Raw genomic sequence first — 19594 nt, 5'->3', positions numbered from 1 at the left:
GAATGGCATATCGAGATCTCCTGTGGTGTCTAATGTTAGATGGGCTGCATTACCTTTTTTGTCGCCTGTTAAAATTTTACCTGTCAGAATTGCTCGACCAATTTTCAATACAACTAATCTTGTCCCATTGCATAGCCCATCACTCATCAATTACGCAATTACATTATGATACATTCTTCTTTCAACAGTAATTCGTGTGGTGGAAGACCAGACGATGTTAATGGTTGTAGATATTCTACGTGATATTGTAAGTTAATGTTTTTATCTTTTGCACCATCACCACGAACTGTTTCAGCAGAGTCTATTGATACGCATTTAACCAATTTGCTGTGTAACCGATCGACAATTTTCACGTTAATTTGTTTGACTTCATTGTTTCTCCGTGCTAGGATTTTTTGTACTCATTTCTTCTGTTGATAAAGTCTTCAATAATATTTGGACATACAGTAAAACGTCTTCTTTTATTGGGAACTTAAAGTGAGGAAAGCGTAAAAATGTGTAAGAGCTGAGAGCACAGGAACTGAATCTGACAAAAGCATTCATATGAATGAGAGGTGAGAGGACCGCGGGCGTGGGCCGTTAACCTGAAATGGGTGAGAGGAGGTCGGGACTTGAAAAAATTCTCTTGGCAATAGTCTCGTCTCAAGATTTTATTTTATAATAGAGAGATATCTTGCAGTTTGTATTTTTTTTATATTCCTCTTTAGGATATTTATTCTGCGGTGGGTTGGCACCCTGCCCGGGATTGGTTCCTGCCTTGTGCCCTGTGTTGGCTGGGATTGACTCCAGCAGACCCCCGTGACCCTGTGTTCAGATTCAGCGGGTTGGAAACTGGATGGATGCATATTTATTATTTGTTGTGGTGTTGTATGAGGAAGTCGGGAGTGGCAGACAAGTACGTAAGAGTTGTACAGGACATGTACGAGGGAAGTGTGACTGTGGTGAGGTCTGCGGTAGGAGTGGCGGAGGTGGGATTACATCAGGGATCGGCTCTGAGCCCTTTCTTATCTCCAGTGGTGATGGACAGGTTGACAGATGAGATTAGACAGGAGTTCTCGTGGACTGTGATGTTTGCTGATGACATTGTGATCTGTAGTGAGAGTAGGGAGCAGGTTGAGGAGACCCTGGATAGGTGGAGATATGCTTTAGAGAAGAGAGGAATGAAGGTCAAGTAGGACCACCACAACAGAATACATGTGTGTGAATGAGAGGGAGGTCAGTGGAATGGTGAGGATGCAGGGAGTAGAGTTGGCGAAGGTGGATGAGTTTAAATACTTGGGATCAACAGTACAGAGTAATGGGGATTGTGGAAGAGAAGTGAAGAAGAGAGTGCAGGCAGGGTGGAGTGGGTGGAGAAGAGTGTCAGGAGTGATTTGTGACAGACGGGTATCAGCAAGAGTGAAAGGGAAGGTCTACAGAACGGTAGTGAGACCAGCTGTGTTATATGGGTTGGAGAAGGTGGCACAGGAGACAGAGCTGGAGGTGGCAGAGTTAAAGATGCTAAGATTTGCATTGGGTGTGACGAGGATGGAGAGGATTAGAAATGAGGACATTAGAGGGTCAGCTCAGGTGGGATGGGTGGGAGAAAAAGTCAGAGAGGCGAGATTGTGTTGGTTTGGACATGTGCAGAAGAGACATGCTGGGTATATTGGGAGAAGGGTACTAAGGATAGAGCTGCCAGGGAAGAGGAAAAGAGGAAGGCCTAAGACAGCGGTTCTCAATCTGTGGTAACAAAAAGTAACAAAAAAGGGGGCACGAATGTAGCGTAATTTCGCTATTCGTAGGGGAATTTTAAACTTGTAGCGGTGTATCGGCAGCAAAAAATATAGGAATACATTTTATTAGGGTTTCAAGAAAAACATTAGGGGGGGCGCGATTAAAACGGTTATGAAAACTGGGGTCGCAAATACTTAAAGGTTGAGAAACGCTGGCCTAAGAGAAGGTTTATGGATGTGGTAAGAGAGGACATGCAGGTGATGGGGGTAACAGAACAAGATGCAGAGGACAGGAAGATATGGAAGAAGAAGATGACCTGCTGGAAAAGGAGCAGCCGAAAGAAGAAGAAGTTGTAGGTTATTCCCGTTTCCTGCCTAATGTTCCCCTTTGAGAGATTATTCGTTTTTCAGCCTTCTCTCCCCGGTGGTTTGGTGAAGTGTTTAAGGCTTTGGACTTCAAACCCTGAGGTTGTGAGATCAAATCCCACTTCTGACACCACTGTGTGACCCTGAACAAGTAAGTCACTTGACCTGTCTGAGCTCCAACTGGAAGAACAAAAGAAATGGAGCCAGTTGTGTCTCAGATTGTGTAGGTGGCCTTGGATAAAGGCTCTAGCCCAACATAAGTAATCATAGACTTTATTCATAAGTTATCATTTCATAGAGAGTTTTTGGCAAGTGTGCTTGGAACGAATTTGTACGATTTCCTCCTCCTCGTTTTCGTTTGTCGTTGACTCCACGAAGGGATTCAAGACCCTCCTGAAGTGTCCAGAACAGAGGTGGCCTGCATCTTTAACGCGGAAGGTCAATTGTTTTTGTGACTACAAGCAGAGCCGAGGGGGTTACTTCATAAAAAATGAAAATAGACTTTCAACACGTGAGCAGTAAAAAGCACAGGCCTGTCATTTTTCTGTCTGATTTTATCCTTTTTAATGAGGAGATGAACTGCAAGTCAAGCATACAAGCGAGGAGAGCGGTTAAATGAGATGAACTGTGAAGACATCTGAGGGTCCGCCACAGAGGTAGTCCAAACAGCCGGACCACCCTAGAACCTGGACGGGTCAATGTTCTCCCCCTCCTCCTCCAACCTGTGAAATCTGTGCTTCTTTGTCATGATGGCCTTAGCCTCATCCCGACACATTCATTTCTAAGTAGGAGCGTCACTGGAATCCATTCACACGTACATCTCTGTCAGGAAATGGCCGCCCGTATTCTGCACCCTCTTGGTCCAGGTCAGCGAGCTGCTCTTAAACTGATGCCCATGTAGCTTTTCTTCTGTCTCGCTGACTGGGAATTCTCACCAAGAGGATCTGGAAAAGGTGCAGAGGGTGGGCTACTGTGGGAGCTGGGGGTAGGGGGTTTCTCTGTCTCCCCTGCACCCACCCTCTAGCTTCTTCTCTGCTCCAGCTCTCTTTTGCGCTGTTTCTCCTTTTGTCTCTCCAGTTTGTCCAACGCCTTCTTCTCCTTCTCCACTGCTGCCTGCATCTCCTTGAGCCGTCGCTTCAGCACACTTCGATCAGCCGAGTTGTTCACTCCCAGGGCCTGTACGGGTACAAGCGAACGGTGGCAGGTTAGAAGGGGAAGCAATGTGGCAACCATCTTTTAAGTAACATTATCTCTATGAAGAGCAAGAAAAGTCCTAAATTCCTTTATATGGCGTCACACACGAGCATGAGGGAAGGAGTCAATGAGCCTGGCTGAACGTAGCATACCGGATCAGAGGTTAATGGGATGTACTAAAAATGCCTCGTCTCTCTTCCCTTCAGATCCTGTCGACTACGCCACTTGTGGTCAACAGGGGGTGCACTAGTTCCCTAAACACCTACAAACAACTTCTGCTCTCCCTCCAAATACTCTTATGGCATGTCTCCAAGACAAAGTCATGGATGACTCCTAATCTCCATCAATTAAATAGCAATTAAACAGAGGCGGCTCCTCATTGGTTTGAAATTTACACTCGTTAAGGTTAACCATTCTTCTATTTTGAATAACAACACTATCATAATCATCTCTTCCCAGGTTAAGAGCCTGGGCATCATTCTCTTTTTCTTCCTATAATGTTTCTTGGACTCCCCTCTTCCATCTCTGAAACATTTCTAGACTTCGTCCTACTCTTACACAACACAGTAGTGAAGTATTGGTTAATGCCTCAAGTCACTTCACATACAGTTTATTGTAATGCTATTCTATTTGGCATACACCAAAAACATCCATCTCTTACAAGTTACACAAAATTCTACTACTAGGATAATAACCTGTTCTAAATCCATGGAACATATCACACCTCTTCTCTCCCAACTTCACTCACTCAGATCCTCATCTGTAGCTTTACTTTCTGTACCGCACATCAAATTTGTTCTCTGGGAGCTCGAGCGTTCGCTCACTCATGGTGCCCCCCCTTCTCTTCCCTCTCATATCCATCAGCTGGACTCAATAACACAATTTAAAACTTCCTCTTTTCAAACTGACATACTGTACCAATTAGGAGTTTATCACTGTTACAGACAGTCACCTTCAATATTCGTTACAACTTCTGTACCTTTATTGCTATTTGATTTTATTGCTCTGTTTGTTTTTTATCTTTATTACTGTTGTTTAATTCATTGTAAAGTGACCTTGAGTGCTGAGAAAAGCGCCTATTAAATAAAATGTATTATTATTATTATTATTATTATTATTACTACTACAACAGACACAAGGTACAAGTCCAGCACAAAACAAGTTTAATTTAGGTTTGGGAAACGCCTTCCTTTCATTCCCACCACTTCATCACAAGTAGAACTAGCGCAGCAGAATACACAGCACATGATGCCTTTACCTTCCACTTCCACTGCTACATCTCTGTCTGTCTGTCCGTCTGTCTCTCTCTCTCCGTCCGTCTGTCTCTCTCTGTCTGTCTGTCTGTCTGTCTGTCTGTCTGTCTGTCTCTGTCCGTCTCTTTCTGTGCCTCTATGTCTCTGTCTGTCTCTCTGTGTCTCTCTCTCTGTCTGTCTCTCTCTCTCCATCTGTCTGTCTCTCTGTCCATCTGTCTGTCTCTCTGTCCATCTGTCTGTCTCTCTGTCCATCTGTCTGTATATCTGTCTGTCTGTCTCTCTCTGTCTGTATATGTCTGTCTGTCTCTCTCTTTGTGTCTGTCTGTCTGTCTGTCTGTCCGTTTGTCTGTCCGTCTCTGTCTCTCTTTCTGTGCCTCTCTGTCTGTCTGTCTGTCTCTCTCTGTCTCTTTCTGTGCCTCTCTGTCTGTCTGTCTGTCTCTCTCTTTCTGTGCCTCTCTGTCTGTCTGTCTCTCTTTCTGTCCGTCTGTCTCTCTCCATCTGTCTGTCTCTCTGTCCATCTGTCTGTCTCTCTGTCCATCTGTCTCTGTCTGTATATCTGTCTGTCTGTCTCTCTCTCTCTCTGTCTGTCTGTCCGTTTGTCTGTCCGTCTCTCTCTCTCTCTCTTTCTGTGCCTCTCTGTCTGTCTCTCTCTCTTTCTGTCTGTCTGTCCGTCTGTCTGTTTCTCTCCCTCTCTCTCCGTCTCTCTCTCCCTCTCCATCTGTCTGTCTCTCTATCCATCTGTCTGTCTCTCTGTCCATCTGTCTGTCTCTCTCTGTCTGTATATCTGTCTGTCTGTCTCTCTCTGTGTCTGTCTGTCCGTCTCTCTCTCTCTCTCTCTCTTTCTGTGCCTCTCTGTCTGTCTCTCTCTCTTTCTGTCTGTCTGTCTGTCTGCATCTGTCTGTCTCTCTGCCCATCTGTCTGTCCGTCTGTCTGTTTCTCTCCCTCTCTCTCCGTCTCTCTCTCTGTCTCTCTGTCCATCTCTCTCTCTCTCTCCGTCTCTCTCCCTCACTCTGTCTGTCTCTCTCTCTCTCTCAACCCCCTCCGGCCACCTGAGTGAACTGAGGTGGCTCCTTTTTATGCTGCACCTGGGAGTTCTCCAGGTGGCTCATTAGTGTTTCCTGGAATCATTCTCAGGTGTGATGGAGGTTCAAGGTAAGGCTCTGTAGGTCACTCTGGCAGTCCCCACAGAACCCAACAGGGCTGCGTCACACTCCAGCTCCTATGAAACCCTGCGTGAATCCGAAGCACCGCTGCAACCTATGGGGGGCTGCCATCTAGCAGTCCGGTGGGAGGCAGTGCCCTGAACATATCTACTCCTCCCCCAGTCCTTCCTTTACGATTGCCTCCCAGCTGAGAAAGGGCACCAGCCATCTATCATAACAGTCAGGTCCATTAAGTATTTGGACAGTGACACAATTTTCACCATTTTGTGTCTCTGTGCGCCACCACAATTGATTTGAAATGAAGAAATCAACGTGATTGAAGTGTAGACTTGCAGTTTTAATTTAAGAGGTTTAACAAAAACATTGCCTGAGCTGTTTAGAAAAGAGAGCCATTTTTATACATGACACCACCACCCATAAACTCCCCCCCCAACCCCCCGACATTTCCAGGGGCTCAGATGTATTTTGGACAAACTAACATAAATATAAAGATCAGTTTTAATATTTGGTTGAAAATCCTGTCTGAGGTCTGAACCCACAGCCATCTCCAAGTGCTGAGTTTCCACCCCACTGGTGTCTTTGCCAGGCCAGCCATCTTCAAGTGCTGCTTGTTTGTTGGACTTTCTGCCATCAGTTTAGTTTTCAGCAAGTGAACCACATGTCCAGTTGGGTTGAGGTCAGTTGACCGACTTCTCCCTTGAAGAATATTCCACTTCTTTGTGTTTTTAAGCACTTGGTCTACCGTTGCAGTATGTTTTGGCTTGTTGTCCGTCTGTGTTGTGAAGTGTCGTCCTGTCAGTTTTGCAGCCTTCGTCTGACTCTGAACAGACAGTATGGCGCCCTGGACACTTCAGAACTCATCCTGCTACTTCTGTCAGCAGTCACATCATCAATAAACACCAGTGATTGACTAACATTGGCAGCCATGCATGAACAGGCCATAGCTCTGCCTCCACCATGTTTCACAGATGATGTATTCATCAGATCATGAGCCATTTCTTCTCTTCTCCATACTCTTTCTTTCCAACATTCTGGCACATATTTATCTCAGTTTCATTTGTCCAACAATAATTGTTCCAGAGATGGCAAAGTCTAATCTGCCCTTCCTATGCTTGTGATTTTACCAGTAGGTTTGCACCTTGTGTTAAACTCTCTGTCTTTACTTTCATGAAGTCTTTTCTTGATTGTAGACTTTGGCAATGACAGGCCTACCTCCCAGAGAGTGGTCTTAGTTTGGCTGAATGTCGTGAAGGGGTTCTGATTCACCAAGGTCAACTTCTGTGATCATCCAGCACAGTTGTCTTCTGTGGTTGTTCAGGCTTTTTGGAGTTGCTGAGCTCTTTCTTTTTAAGAATCTACAAAAGGGTTGACTTGACCACTCCAGGGTTCTCATGTATAAACGGTGCATATGCACAAAAATGTTGCGTACGCCAGTTTCTACGCTCAAATCATGATGTATAAAACCTAAACTTGCCGTAAAGCCATGCACATTTCCACGGTAGCTCCAACCCTGGAGTACGTAAGTTCTCCGCTCGGTTTTGCAGACTGGCGGCATCCAGCATCAAAGCAGTGCTACTGTTCGTGTGTAGTTTCCCTTTCTTTTTTAGATCCACATCCCTGCTGCTTTATAAATACACTGAAATTAACTGCATATTGTTTATTAGTTTAATGCATCTGGTTGTAATTAACCTGTAACAATATAATGGTCCACAGAATGGTCAAACTATTCCAAATACCATAGCTGCTTTAGCATTGCTACTCTCACTGCACCTTCTTCTTCTTTCAGCTGCTCCCGTTAGGTGTTGCCACAGCAGATCATCTTTTTCCATATTACTCTCACTGCACCACTCGGAGTATTTATATCACTGTATCTGAGTGGGGAATCACAGCTCTACAGCAGCTGATCAGAAAGAGAATTATCGGTATACAGCATCAAGCACACGCTGCCTCAGCCATGCTGTTTATTTGAAGTGCTCTCATACGGCAAACAATTCAGAGCCTTTCCTGTATGGACCTCGCGGTTCACAGACAGTTTCATCCCAAGAACTCTAAACGCACTCAATCTGTCCATCAAGTGCTCCTTGTAGAACTTTCTGTACTTATAAGTACAATCACCTCACTGTAAACTTGCGATACAGTTTTCATATTGCACAACCTCAGCCACTTTATAAAGCGCATATTTACATATGATGATGATATCATTTTTAAGATGAAATGCAGCAAAATATGTTTATCACATTATACAGATAAAATGTTAATATCATTTAAATAATGTATATGGTTAATAATTAAACAATTGCGGAAAAGGTGCCGCATCGCTAGCGAGGATCTGGCGCTCTGTTCACGGATTGTTCCTGCCTCGCGCTGTATTCTTGCTGGTGCTGACGCGACACTGGAAGGATAGACGGATAGAATAATTAAACATGTACTACGAAGATATTTCAATGTTCCTTTAAAGTTTTGAAGAATCGGCGTTCTAAGCTTACAGATGGCTTAACGTCTGTTACAGAGCTGATTGTGTGGTGATTGGGTATTTGGAGAAAGAAAGGTAAGGACAGGAACTGGGGGTTAGTACGTTTGAAAGAGACAGGACTGCTACAATAAATTATTTTATCGAAGGTTGCACATGGCGCAGCAAGTATCTTGCGTGAGACATGAACAATCACTGCGCCACCGTGTTCCCATGTTTAATAACATGCCTTAACTCCTATCATCATGAGAATGATATCATGTATACATCTCAGTATTTTAATTATTCCTAGAGCTGTAATATCACGAATGTAATGGATTCTCTGTCCTGTCGGAGGAAGAGAAAGCCCGTTTAAGAAGCACGTAGTGATTCACACACACAGAGCACATAGAAGATCAAATACAAAACAAAGCATGTAATATGCTACTTTATTTACGATGGGATTTGAGAAACTAGTAAATTAAATGATTTTACAGATGAAGTTTATGATGTTCTACTTTAATGACTAAATAAACTACATGATTAAAGTGGAAATTTCGAGATTAAAGTTGACATTTCAAGCTTTTTCCCCTACTGTGTGCCTTTTTTTTTTCTCTGTACCCTAATAAGCTTTCATATGACACTCAGACGGTGGGCTACGACTCGCCTTTTCTCGGCAACTTTGATATCTGACAACTTCTTTTTTATTTCAGGCACTGTGCACCTTTGTGAACTTGAGCTTTTGAGTTTCTCAGACACGCTATGTCAATCGATCAACTTCCTTTTGTTGATCATATCACTGTTTAAACCAACAAATAGTATGTTTTTCTTTGCCTCCCCTTGGTATTCGCTGAAATTCTTCTATTTTCTCCCGTGCTTTTGCCATTGTCTTTTCACAGCACGCTGAGCTTAAGGGTTATTCATATTGATTTGCATATTCAAAGAGGCGTAATTCTGGGAGGAGTTTGGGAAGTGGCAGCAGGCGTGTGCACATGCGTTACTTTTCATGCTGACCGGGATTTATGGAGCGGACGAACGTGGAAGTTGACGTACGCACAGATTTATGCATGTGGATTTTTTTGTGCGTACGAACATTTCCCCTTTAGTCCTTACGCCGTGTTTTAGTGTGAATTCTACGCACGGCATTATGCATGAAGCCCCAGGTGTTTCTGCTCTGTCTCTGATGGGTTTGTTTTGTTTTCTCATCCTAATGATGGCCTGCTTTTACTTGCATGGACAGCTCTTATTGAGAGTTCACAGTGGCAGCTTCCAAATGCAAATTCCACACTAAGAATCAACACCAGACCTATTCTACCTGCATGTCACACAAGTGCGATTAGGAAACAACTACAGGGCCTGAATAATAGTAATTCCATGCCTGACCAGGGGGTGGCGTGGTGTACGGATCGTCTCTCTCAATCCCTTACAGACCATTCTCAGGACACCCCGCCCAGTTCCTGTGACTCTGATGACGTCACTTCCAGTTCCGGCCCTGATGACATCACACCCTCCACTGGTCTTTAAAGCCGCAATCTTAAGGCAACAGTTCAGTTCAGTCGTGGACTCTGATCTGTAAAGATCTCTTTATTTTTTCCAACAATTTGCAGCAGGACACAATATATATACAGGTGGCTGCCCCAAATCTACATCATGTCTGAAAGTGATGATTGTGACACTGCTTAACAGGTAACGAAATAACGATGGAGCTGCTCATACCTGGCTATGGAATAGCTTGTCAGTCAAATATTTTTTGAGACTTCTGAAATTGGAGGGCTGTCTCGCAGTAAGGAGACCTGGGTTCACTCGCCAGGTCTTCCTTGCATGGAGTTTGCATGATCTCCCCGTGTCTGCGTGGGTTTCCCCCAGGTGCTCCGGTTTCCTCCCACAGTCCAAAGACATGCAGGTTAGGTGAACTGGCGATCCTAAATTGTCCTCTGTGTGTGTGTGGGTGTGTATGTGCCCTTAAATGTGGATTCTGCAGTGGGCTGGCACCCTGCCCAGGGTGTGTTCCTGACTTGTGCCCTGTGCTGGCTGGGATTGGCTCCAGCAGACCCCCGTGACCCTGTGTTCGGATATAGCGGGTTGGGAAATGACTGAACGACTGATCACAACCCACCCAAACCAGACACATCAATACATGATCACTTACAAACTTTACAACAAATCATACAGTCATGGCCGAAATTATCGGTACCCCTGGAATTTTCCTTGAAGATGCCCCATTTCTCCTAGAAAATTGTTGCAATTACAAATGTTTTGGTATCCACATGTTTATTTCCTTTATGTGCATTGGACCAACACAAAAAAACAGAGCATCAGTATTAACAGTCCAGTCCAATTTATCATCCAATTTTTCGAGTAATGATTTCCTTTTGTTTGTGCTAATGCGATCTTTACTATCTTTTTTTGATACTGTAGCGCCCTCCGCGTCCAGCTTGAAAAGAGAAGAAGTAAAAAGAAAAAATAGACAGACGTAGTAAAGTCTCACAAAAGTTTTACTTGAACAATCAAGAAACAGAACGCCGACTTCGTAACCCCAAACACAACCTACTAGCACCCTCCTCCCAGAGCCGGCCCTAGGCAAACTGTATGGGGCCCGACCCCGGCAGCTAGGGGGTCCGGGGCAGAGCTCCGGCCGCCAAGTGATTTCCTGCATTCTGAGCTCCAGAAATGCATTTTCCCGGCATCTACAACCATCACTTTTTGACGATTTCCGTTTGACACTGACAACTGTAACCGTAACACACTGACAGGAGCCAAATTTGCAGGCTGTCAGCGCAGACTGTCGTACAAGGCCCTGAGTGAAGGGTATGAGTGATGGAGGTCTGAGCAGGCCCGCATTAAATGTCTTTAGTGATGATACATTAACAGATAAAGCTACATTTTAGCCAGCTTTTGCCATTTCCACCAGGCAGCACGTGGAGGTAAATAGCTAGGCCAAGAACTTTTTTTTTTTGCTTTTTATATTTTTTATATATTTTTTTTATTTTATGAAGATGAGATCCACATTATTTTGTTTTTACATTTATATTCGGTTTTAAAGATTGTTTTCATACTTTCGAGATATTCAGATTTCCATATAAAATAACTTACTGCCGTGGAGGCGGCAACAGGCGCGCGGGCCTGAGTGAGCGTAATGAAGATTGGAGTGCCGAGTGGAGACGTCCATGTGGAGTAATTAGGTGATGGAATATGTTGCCTGTGAATTATATATATAAAAAAAATTAGTAATAGAGGTTGGAGTGAAGGAGTCTGTTGCTCCATTGGGCCCTCCGCAGCAGCGTTGCGCATCACAGGAAAAAAAAACCATGGGCGCAGTGGGCCCCCTCCAGCTGTGGGTCCGAAGCAGTCGGCTCTGCTCCTCCCGTCCCGGGTCCCCCCTTACCGCATCAATCAGTACCCCGCTGTCAGTCTTCCATGCTGTATTGCGCCCACCCTCAATCAGACCTAACAGTCACTCCAAAAATAAAAAAGGCTTCAACCTGGCTGGGACGCTATAATACTTTCACATTTTACTGCTTTTATATTCTTTACCTTTTGTACAAAATTCTGAACACACTGTCCGTTGCGTCATCATGCTCACAGGTTATGCGTGAGCGTGCGCACGTCTTATTTCTGTATCTCATACGCAGAAAACGCTGTACTTCAGGAGTCTGCATGTACCCAGTGGTGTAGCTATGGGGGCAAGGGGGGACATCTGCACCCGGGCGCAGCATCCAGGGGGCAACAAATTGATATTTCTTTCCCTTCCCCATTGCATTTTGGCAAACAGGAGGGGGTGCTGAAAACCTTAGCTATGCCTCTGCACGTACTCACATTTATTCAATTGTTTTTTGACTTTGTGTGCATCTGTTTGATGTAAGTTACGCAGTACCGCCGCTCCCTATACGCAGAGTACGCAGTCTGCGTAGGGCACCAACTCCCAGGGGGGCAACATCCCAGCTGCTCAAAAAAATCTTTTTATATATTATAATAAATTAATATTAATAATATACATATGCAAATAAACAAAAATATAAACGTATATATTGTATTTTACGGTGAATGCAGAGTAGGCTAAGCACACGTGATGACGCGCGCGCCCTCACCTCTGTACCCAAATCTCTGGATTGCTCTGCGCATAGCAGTGACGCTCCCTGTAACCGTTGCCTCTGCTGAGTGAAGTTTTTCTAAAATGAAGCTCATCAAAACGTACTTGCGCTCATCTATGGCACAAGAGCGCATGATTGGTCTGGCAATTGTCAGCATCAACTCTGAATTAGCAAAGGCTTTATCATATGAAGAGCTCATTTACGACTTTGCCTCAAGAAAAAGCAGAAGTGTGCCTTTGTAAAGTTTGAACTTTGGAAAGCTCCAGCAGATGACAGTGTTGATTTTATTTCAGTTTATTATTGTTTATTTTATTTATTATAAATGTTTTATTTAAAGTGTAATTTTAGTTTGTATTTTTTGCTGTAGAGCTACAATAGTAATTTATAAATGATACAATTTATTTATGTATTTACTTTTATTTGAATAAAGTTCTATTTTGGCCCCTATAGTAGGTGTTTTTTTTTATTATTTTATTTTTACTTCCGTAATATTTGGGGGAGGGGGCACAAAAGTAAATTTCTGCTTAGGGCACCCATTTGGCCAGCAGCGGCCCTGAAGTTACGCTTTCCTGTTTATTTTATTAGAAATGATTTTCTGCAAGTAATGATGAAGCTCGTAACGTTGTTTTACTAACATGTTCAGACAACCCTTTATGTCACAGTGTGTTGAGTTTAACGTTCAAAACTGTATAAGTACATTCAGAAATGTTGCTTCTTTATTAATATATAAGAGCTTCAACAAAACAGACTTGGTAATACAGTGGAACCTCAGTTTGCGGGCATAATTTGTTCCGGAAACGTGCTCGTAGTCCAAAGCACTCCTATATCAAAGTGAATTTCCCCATAAGAAATAAAGAGAAACTCAGATGATTTGTTCCACAACTCAAAACTATTCATATAAAAATGATTAATACAAAATATAAAGTAAAAATACATAAAACAAATTACCTTTGAAAAGAATCATGGCTGGTGTGAGTGAGTTTCTAAACTCTTGTGGGATTGCATCCAACGGGACGACACGCGGAAGAGCGTCCCGAAGCAGTCGCAGTCTCCCAGCGCTGTAGCAGTTCTCCGTAAAAGCGAATCCGAAAAGATCGCGGACATGCTATAAGCGCCTGCCGTCGATGGGTGATACAAGGCACATTATAAATGTGCAGGGCCCTGCCTGACTGCTGTGTCTGTGTATAGGAGAGCAGCAGATCCCGCTACAATAAATAACCGTGCTGTTGCTGTTTCAAGATGAATAAAGCTGGTGGTGCTAAAGTACTGAGACTCAGCTTCGTGTTTTAGGGTGCAAGACGGGGACTCAAACGTCACAGCGCACACGAGCGCACGTGCACACACATACACACAGTCACAATGCTAATGCTGTAGTAAATAGTATACGCTCATACGGATTTTGACTATATGAGTGAGGCACGCCGACTCAGACGGAGAATAGGAGACGATTACCCACAATCCCGCAGTGAGAGAGAGGGAGAGGAACCATCGGCTCAGTTGTGATCACATGACGCTCAGCAGACAAAGCGTATACGTATTACACGTACTGCAAGACCTCGCTCATTTATCGAGTCAAAGTTTATTATTAAAATTTTTTGCTTGTCTTTCAAAACACTCGTAAACCAAGTTACTCGCAAACCGAGGTTCCACTGTAGTTGCTTAAGTAGTGATTTGTCTGAGTCTGTACAGCGCTAACGTATTTGGTAAGTTTTATTTGGTGCCTTTTGCCAACGACAGCACGTCCTAGCGCTCTGTTATTTTCTGCTGCCATCTACTGACCTTTTTGGGCATTACCTGTTTTAGCGTTCTCCGAGCCTTTATTTTTGTGAGTTATTTTAGGTTATTGTATTTGTTCTGTTTCAGAAACCACACATAAATATTTGTCTGCAAATAAACATTTAGCTCTACAAAGCCATTGCAACAATTCCTTCCTTTGCAATGTTCAGCAGTTAATTGAGATCTTTCTACCTTAATTCTGGTCAGCCCTCATCCTTCTTATCATGGATTAGTTAGGATTTGGTACCACAGGCAAACACCAGTTTGACGCACGCACTGTTTAGCACCTTTCTCTGCATGTGTATCGCACCATCGATTTTTTTTTGAGCCTTTCGAATTCCACTGCTTTCATAATCTCTTATCTGCATTTTTTTTTCTCTCCGCGCTGCTCTTTCTTCTTCGCTTAGTTGTTGACATTTCATAGAACGTATTGTCCTTATACGCTTTACATGAGCTGAGAGCACAGGATCTGTGTCTGCTACGTGCCGTTACACGACTGGAAGTTTTGCTGCCTGTGCTCTTATTTGATATTAGTACTAAGTAGGGCGTGTCTTGCAAGAATCTCATGTTCCACGTCCCTGCCAGACGGTCCTGGGACATCCTCTTGGCACCAAGTCTCATGTTTATGGTCCCTGTGAGATGCTCCATGGCCAATCTCTTTCGTCTCGGGGGTTTTTAAGTGTCTTCCCAGAAGATCACGTCTCGTCTCCCTGGTTTTCCTTTCCAAGATTATTTTTTGTTATAATAGAGAGATTAGTTATTACATCTTGTTCACTTGTGCCAATCCTCTTTTGTCACTTGTCCTACTCCACATGCTGAACAAACAGGCCTCAGCCTCATGTCACTCAGTTACGTATATATCTTTTGTAAGTTGCTTTGGATAAAAGTGTCTGCCAGGCAAATAAATATACAGGTGCTGGTCATAAAATTAGAATATCATGACAAAGTTGATTTATTTCAGTAATTCCATTCAAAAGTGAAACTTGTATATTAGATTCATTCATTACACACAGACTGATGTATTTCAAATGTTTATTTCTTTTAATGTTGATGATTATAACTGACAACTAATGAAAGTCCCAAATTCAGTATCTCGGAAAATTAGAATATTGTGAAAGGTTCAACATTGAAGACCCCTGGTGCCACACTCTAATCAGCTAATTAACTCCAAAGCCTTTAAATGGTCTCTCAGTTGAGTTCTGTAGGCTACACAATCAGGGGGAAGACTGCTGACTTGACAGTTGTCCAAAAGACGACCATTGACACCTTGCACAAGGAGGGCGAGACACAAAAGGTCATTGCTAAAGAGGCTGGCTGTTCACAGAGCTCTGTGTCCAAGCACATTAATAGAGAGGCGAAGGGAAGAAGGACAAGATGTGGTAGAAAAAAGTGGACAAGCAATAGGGATAACCGCACCCTGGAGAGGATTGGGAAACAAAACCCATTGAAAAATGTGGGGGAGATTCACAAAGAGTGGACTGCAGCTGGAGTCAGTGCTTCAAGAACCACCAGGCACAGACGTATGTAAGACATGGGTGTCACCTGTCGCATTCCTTGTGTCAAGCCACTCTTGAACAAGAGACGGCATCAGAAGCGTCTCACCTTTGGACTGCTGCTGAGTGGTCCAAAGTTATGTTCTCTGATGAAAGTCAATTTTGCATTTCCTTTGGAAATCAAGGTCCCAGAGTCTGGAAGAAGAGAGGAGAGGCACAGAATCCACGTTGCGTGAGGTCCAGTGTAAAGTTTCCACAGTCAGTGATGGTTTGGGGTGCCATGTCATCTGCTGGTGTTGGTCCATTGTGTTTTCTGAGGTCCAAGGTCAACGCAGCCGTCTACCAGGAAGTTTTAGAGCACTTCATGCTTCCTGCTGCTGACAAACTTTATGGAGATGCAGATTTCATTTTTCAACAGGACCTGGCACCTGCACACAGTGCCAAAGCTACCAGTACCTGGTTTAAGGACCATGGTATCCCTGTTCTTGATTTGCCAGCAAACTCGCCTGACCTTAACTCCTTAGAAAATCTATGGGGTATTGTGAAGAGGAAGATGCAATACGCCAGAGCCAACAATTCAGAAGAGATGAAGGCCACTATCAGAGCAACATGGGCTCTCATAACACCTGAGCAGTGCCACAGACTGATCGACTCCATGCCACGCTGCATTGCTGCAGTAATCCAGGCCAGAGGAGCCCCAACTAAATATTGAGTGCTGTACATGCTCATACTTTTCATGTTCATACCTTTCAGTTGGCCAACATTTCTAAAAATCCTTTTTTTGCATTGGTCTTAATTGATATTCTAATTTTCCAAGATACTGAATTTGGGACTTTCATTAGTTGTCAGTTATAATCATCAACATTAAAAGAAATAAACATTTGAAATACATCAGTCTGTGTGTAATGAATGAATCTAATATACAAGTTTCACTTTTTGAATGGAATTACTGTAATAAATCAACTTTGTCATGATATTCTAATTTTATGACCAGCACCTGTAAATGTAAATCTTCAAAATAAAAAAGAATAAAGTCAAGTAAAAATGCAAACCTTAGTCATCAGACTGCTTCTCCCACAAAATCGACTAAGTGAGTGATGAAGATTAAACCATCCAGCTTACCTTGAGCTTTGTGCCATCCAGCTGCAGCAGCTGCTCTCCATCGACGTCCCTGGCAGTGAACTCTGTGATGTACTGCTCCATGTTTAGCCCTTTGAGCCACTGGCACACTTGCGGGGTGGTCCATGTAGACACGGGGTACAGGGGCTCATCCAGCAGCTGAAAGATAGAAAGAGAGACACAGCAAAGGTGGTAGTGAGTAGGTATCATCTGATAATGGCAGCCCCGTATTGGCAAGTAAAAGTGGATGGGGGGGTCCAGACATGAGAACAACTGAGCCCAGGCACCCAACCCTAGAGCCCTGGTGCATTTAGTGGAAGAAACACCACTGCTTAAAAACATTTGGCAGCAAAAACATCAACTTGTAGTTCACCCAAATGGGGCATTCTGGGGGGTCCAGGTAAATGTGGGCACTGGCTAGCAGGGGGGAGGCCTAGATACCCCCCCCCCCCCAAGTGTTTGGCAATAAAGGAGAGGCCACTGAACTCGTCTCTCTGTCTCTTCCTTTGTGCCCCATCAGACACGTTTTTGTTTCTTTCTTTTATGTTTTCATTCAGACTTTAAAGGAGCATCCAGTCCATCTATTTAGGAAAGCTTATTAACAAGAATGCTACTAATTATTGTTGTTTATTCTCTGTTTTTAACTTGTTTTGCCTTTTTTAAACTTTTTATGTAGCACTTTGGGATTTACTACAAATGTAAAGTGCCCTATAAATAAAATACATTATTATTATTATTATTATTATTATCCAGCACACCAGGAGCCGTGTGCCCAGTGATTCTCATACCTCGTCAGACGACTGTGAGAGGGTCTGATACGGATGGGAGGACTTCTTCTCGCTGGGGGTTCGTGGAGACGGAGAACCAAAGTCATCACTCAGAGTTGACTCCTGATGAAGAAGAAAAATGGCAGCTGGGGTTTAGAGTTTAGAAAACCACTGAGGAAAAAAAAATATTCAAAAATAAAAAAATCACAAAGTACAGGAATGTAATGAAATAACGGACAGGATCAGGGAACCAATGGAGGCCTGAAGCAGAAAGTATCCTGGCATCATTTTGGCTATTACACCAAGCAGAAGGAAGATAGAGGGCAGACGATGCCAGCTTTACTCTGGGGATGTGTAGTGCAGACAGGGAGGGCACACAATAAGTCATCCATTTTGATGAAGACCCTGAATTTTTTTAAGTCGATGACATAAAGCAGGATTGCTGGAGCTGGTAATAAATGGGCACAAGGCGGGAACCAACCTGGGATGAAATCTGAATAAATCAGAGGGCTCACTCGCCAACATAACCTCAAAAATAGTAACTCATTTTAGACTTGATTAGTCCATTAATCCAAAGGGGCAATTTAGATGCACACTGCAGCAGTGGCATAAAAAAAAAAACAAAAAAGGTAAAGACACACAGGACAAATAAAACAATCAATCAATCAATCCATGTTAGTAAAAGGACAAATGTCTGTGTGTCTGTCTAGTTGCTGTGTCTCTATTAAATGCTTTTTGGTATGGGATTAGTAAAAGCAGTGCTAATGCTTGTGAAGCGCCATTTGTTGGAATGAACATGCAGCGCATTTTATTACTACATTTGTTACAAAAACTTGGTGTGGGATTTATAAAAGCAGGGCTAATGTTTGTGATGTGCCATCTGTTGGAAAGACAAATGGAATACATACATATGTCATTGTTATATGGCATTTGGAATGGGATTCATAAAAGCAGTGCTAATGTTTGTGAAGTGCCATCTGTTAGAATGAAAATGCAGTACCATTTATTGCTACAGGCGTTACAAAAATTTGGTATGGTATTCATAAAAGCAGGACAAATGTTTGTGATGTACCATCTGTTGGAATGACAAATGCAATGCATTTTATTACTATATACATTACAAAATACATTCAAACATTAATGCTGACGTCTATGTTAATTACTTAGATTTCAAGTCATCTTGGAAAGGTCAGAACAGCTAGGGCCTTATGGTTTTTTTTCCTGCAGAAAGTGTCAGTGCCAAACACGCTAAAAGGATAAGTGTCTGTGCATCTGTCTGGTTGTATGGCTTTATCATTCCAACACATGGTGCATTAAAAACATTAACACAGCTTTTATGAATTCCATACCAAATGGCATATAACAGAGACATAACCAGAAATGGAAAATAACTCTGTGATACTATGATTGGTTATTTACTGTAGCATATATACATTTTTAGCTGAAGCAAGAGCAATTGTTTCAGGCATGGATCTTAACTGATCAGAGCAGACGCACAGTTCACAGATAATAAAACAATGTGCTATATTGGGGTCTTGGAGAGCCCAATCCATAAATAGCACATGCAGATAATTCACTGAATGTGCTAATATGGTAGTAACCCATACATGGTACTGATTAGTGGAAAGTGAGCGTAGACACCATGAGGCCTCTCAAGATGTTGCAAGTTAGAAGCCCCACTGGCACAGATGTGACGTCGACTCTGTGCCAAGGCTCATGCTTCCTCTCCATCGAAAGATGGTACAGTAGTCATCAACGACCCCAGTAAAGGACTGAATGAAAATTGCATTGTCCCAATGGCTTCCCTTCAGTTTCATTTGTATGTATAAAACATTATACTGCAATGAATATTAGGAGTGAAAGCAGCCTTGTAAAACAAGTTAAATATAGCCTTTCTGTCGTACTATATTTCTCTTGACTTAATATTTCCACATATAACTCTGCTATGTCCCTGTCTCTGGTTGCTATCTCTCTGTCATTCCAACAAAGGGCACATCACAAACGTTTATAGTAATAAAATGAATTGAATTTGATTAGTCTTCAAATTTGTTGGGTTATAAATTGATCTGTTTGTATGGAATGATTACAATGAAAATTAATAAAATAAAAATATAAAAAAAAAAAAAATGAATTGCATTTGTCATCCCAACAGATGGCGGCTCAATTCATTTTAAGGTAAAAAGACACCTTAAAATGACCTGTGCTGCC

The 19594-nt window shown here is 42.9% G+C and overlaps 3 protein-coding genes across 4 annotated transcripts in view; 2 read left to right on the top strand and 1 right to left on the bottom strand.

Moving 5' to 3' along the window:
* The window catches only part of LOC114664509 (pyruvate dehydrogenase (acetyl-transferring) kinase isozyme 2, mitochondrial-like), a 905310-nt gene that overhangs the window by 53278 nt on the left and 832438 nt on the right, over nucleotides 1-19594 (top strand). The gene's annotated exons all lie outside the window — the stretch shown is intronic.
* The window catches only part of LOC127530166 (uncharacterized), a 341522-nt gene that overhangs the window by 65159 nt on the left and 256769 nt on the right, over nucleotides 1-19594 (top strand). The window lies entirely within an intron of this gene.
* Nucleotides 2449-19594, bottom strand: part of samd14 (sterile alpha motif domain containing 14) — a 101994-nt gene continuing 84848 nt past the window's right edge. For both annotated transcript variants that reach the window (XM_028819969.2, XM_051936403.1), the window contains 3 exons: nucleotides 17408-17509; nucleotides 16623-16778; nucleotides 2449-3257 (listed from right to left, as the gene is read on the bottom strand). In XM_028819969.2, the coding sequence (XP_028675802.1) occupies nucleotides 3102-3257; nucleotides 16623-16778; nucleotides 17408-17509 (414 nt within the window). In that variant the 3' untranslated portion in view covers nucleotides 2449-3101. The remainder of the gene's footprint in view (nucleotides 3258-16622; nucleotides 16779-17407; nucleotides 17510-19594) is intronic.

Source organism: Erpetoichthys calabaricus, chromosome 14, assembly GCF_900747795.2.
Source record: "Erpetoichthys calabaricus chromosome 14, fErpCal1.3, whole genome shotgun sequence".
NCBI classification, from domain to species: Eukaryota; Metazoa; Chordata; class Cladistia; order Polypteriformes; family Polypteridae; genus Erpetoichthys; species Erpetoichthys calabaricus.
This window is presented reverse-complemented; position numbering and strand designations above follow the sequence as displayed.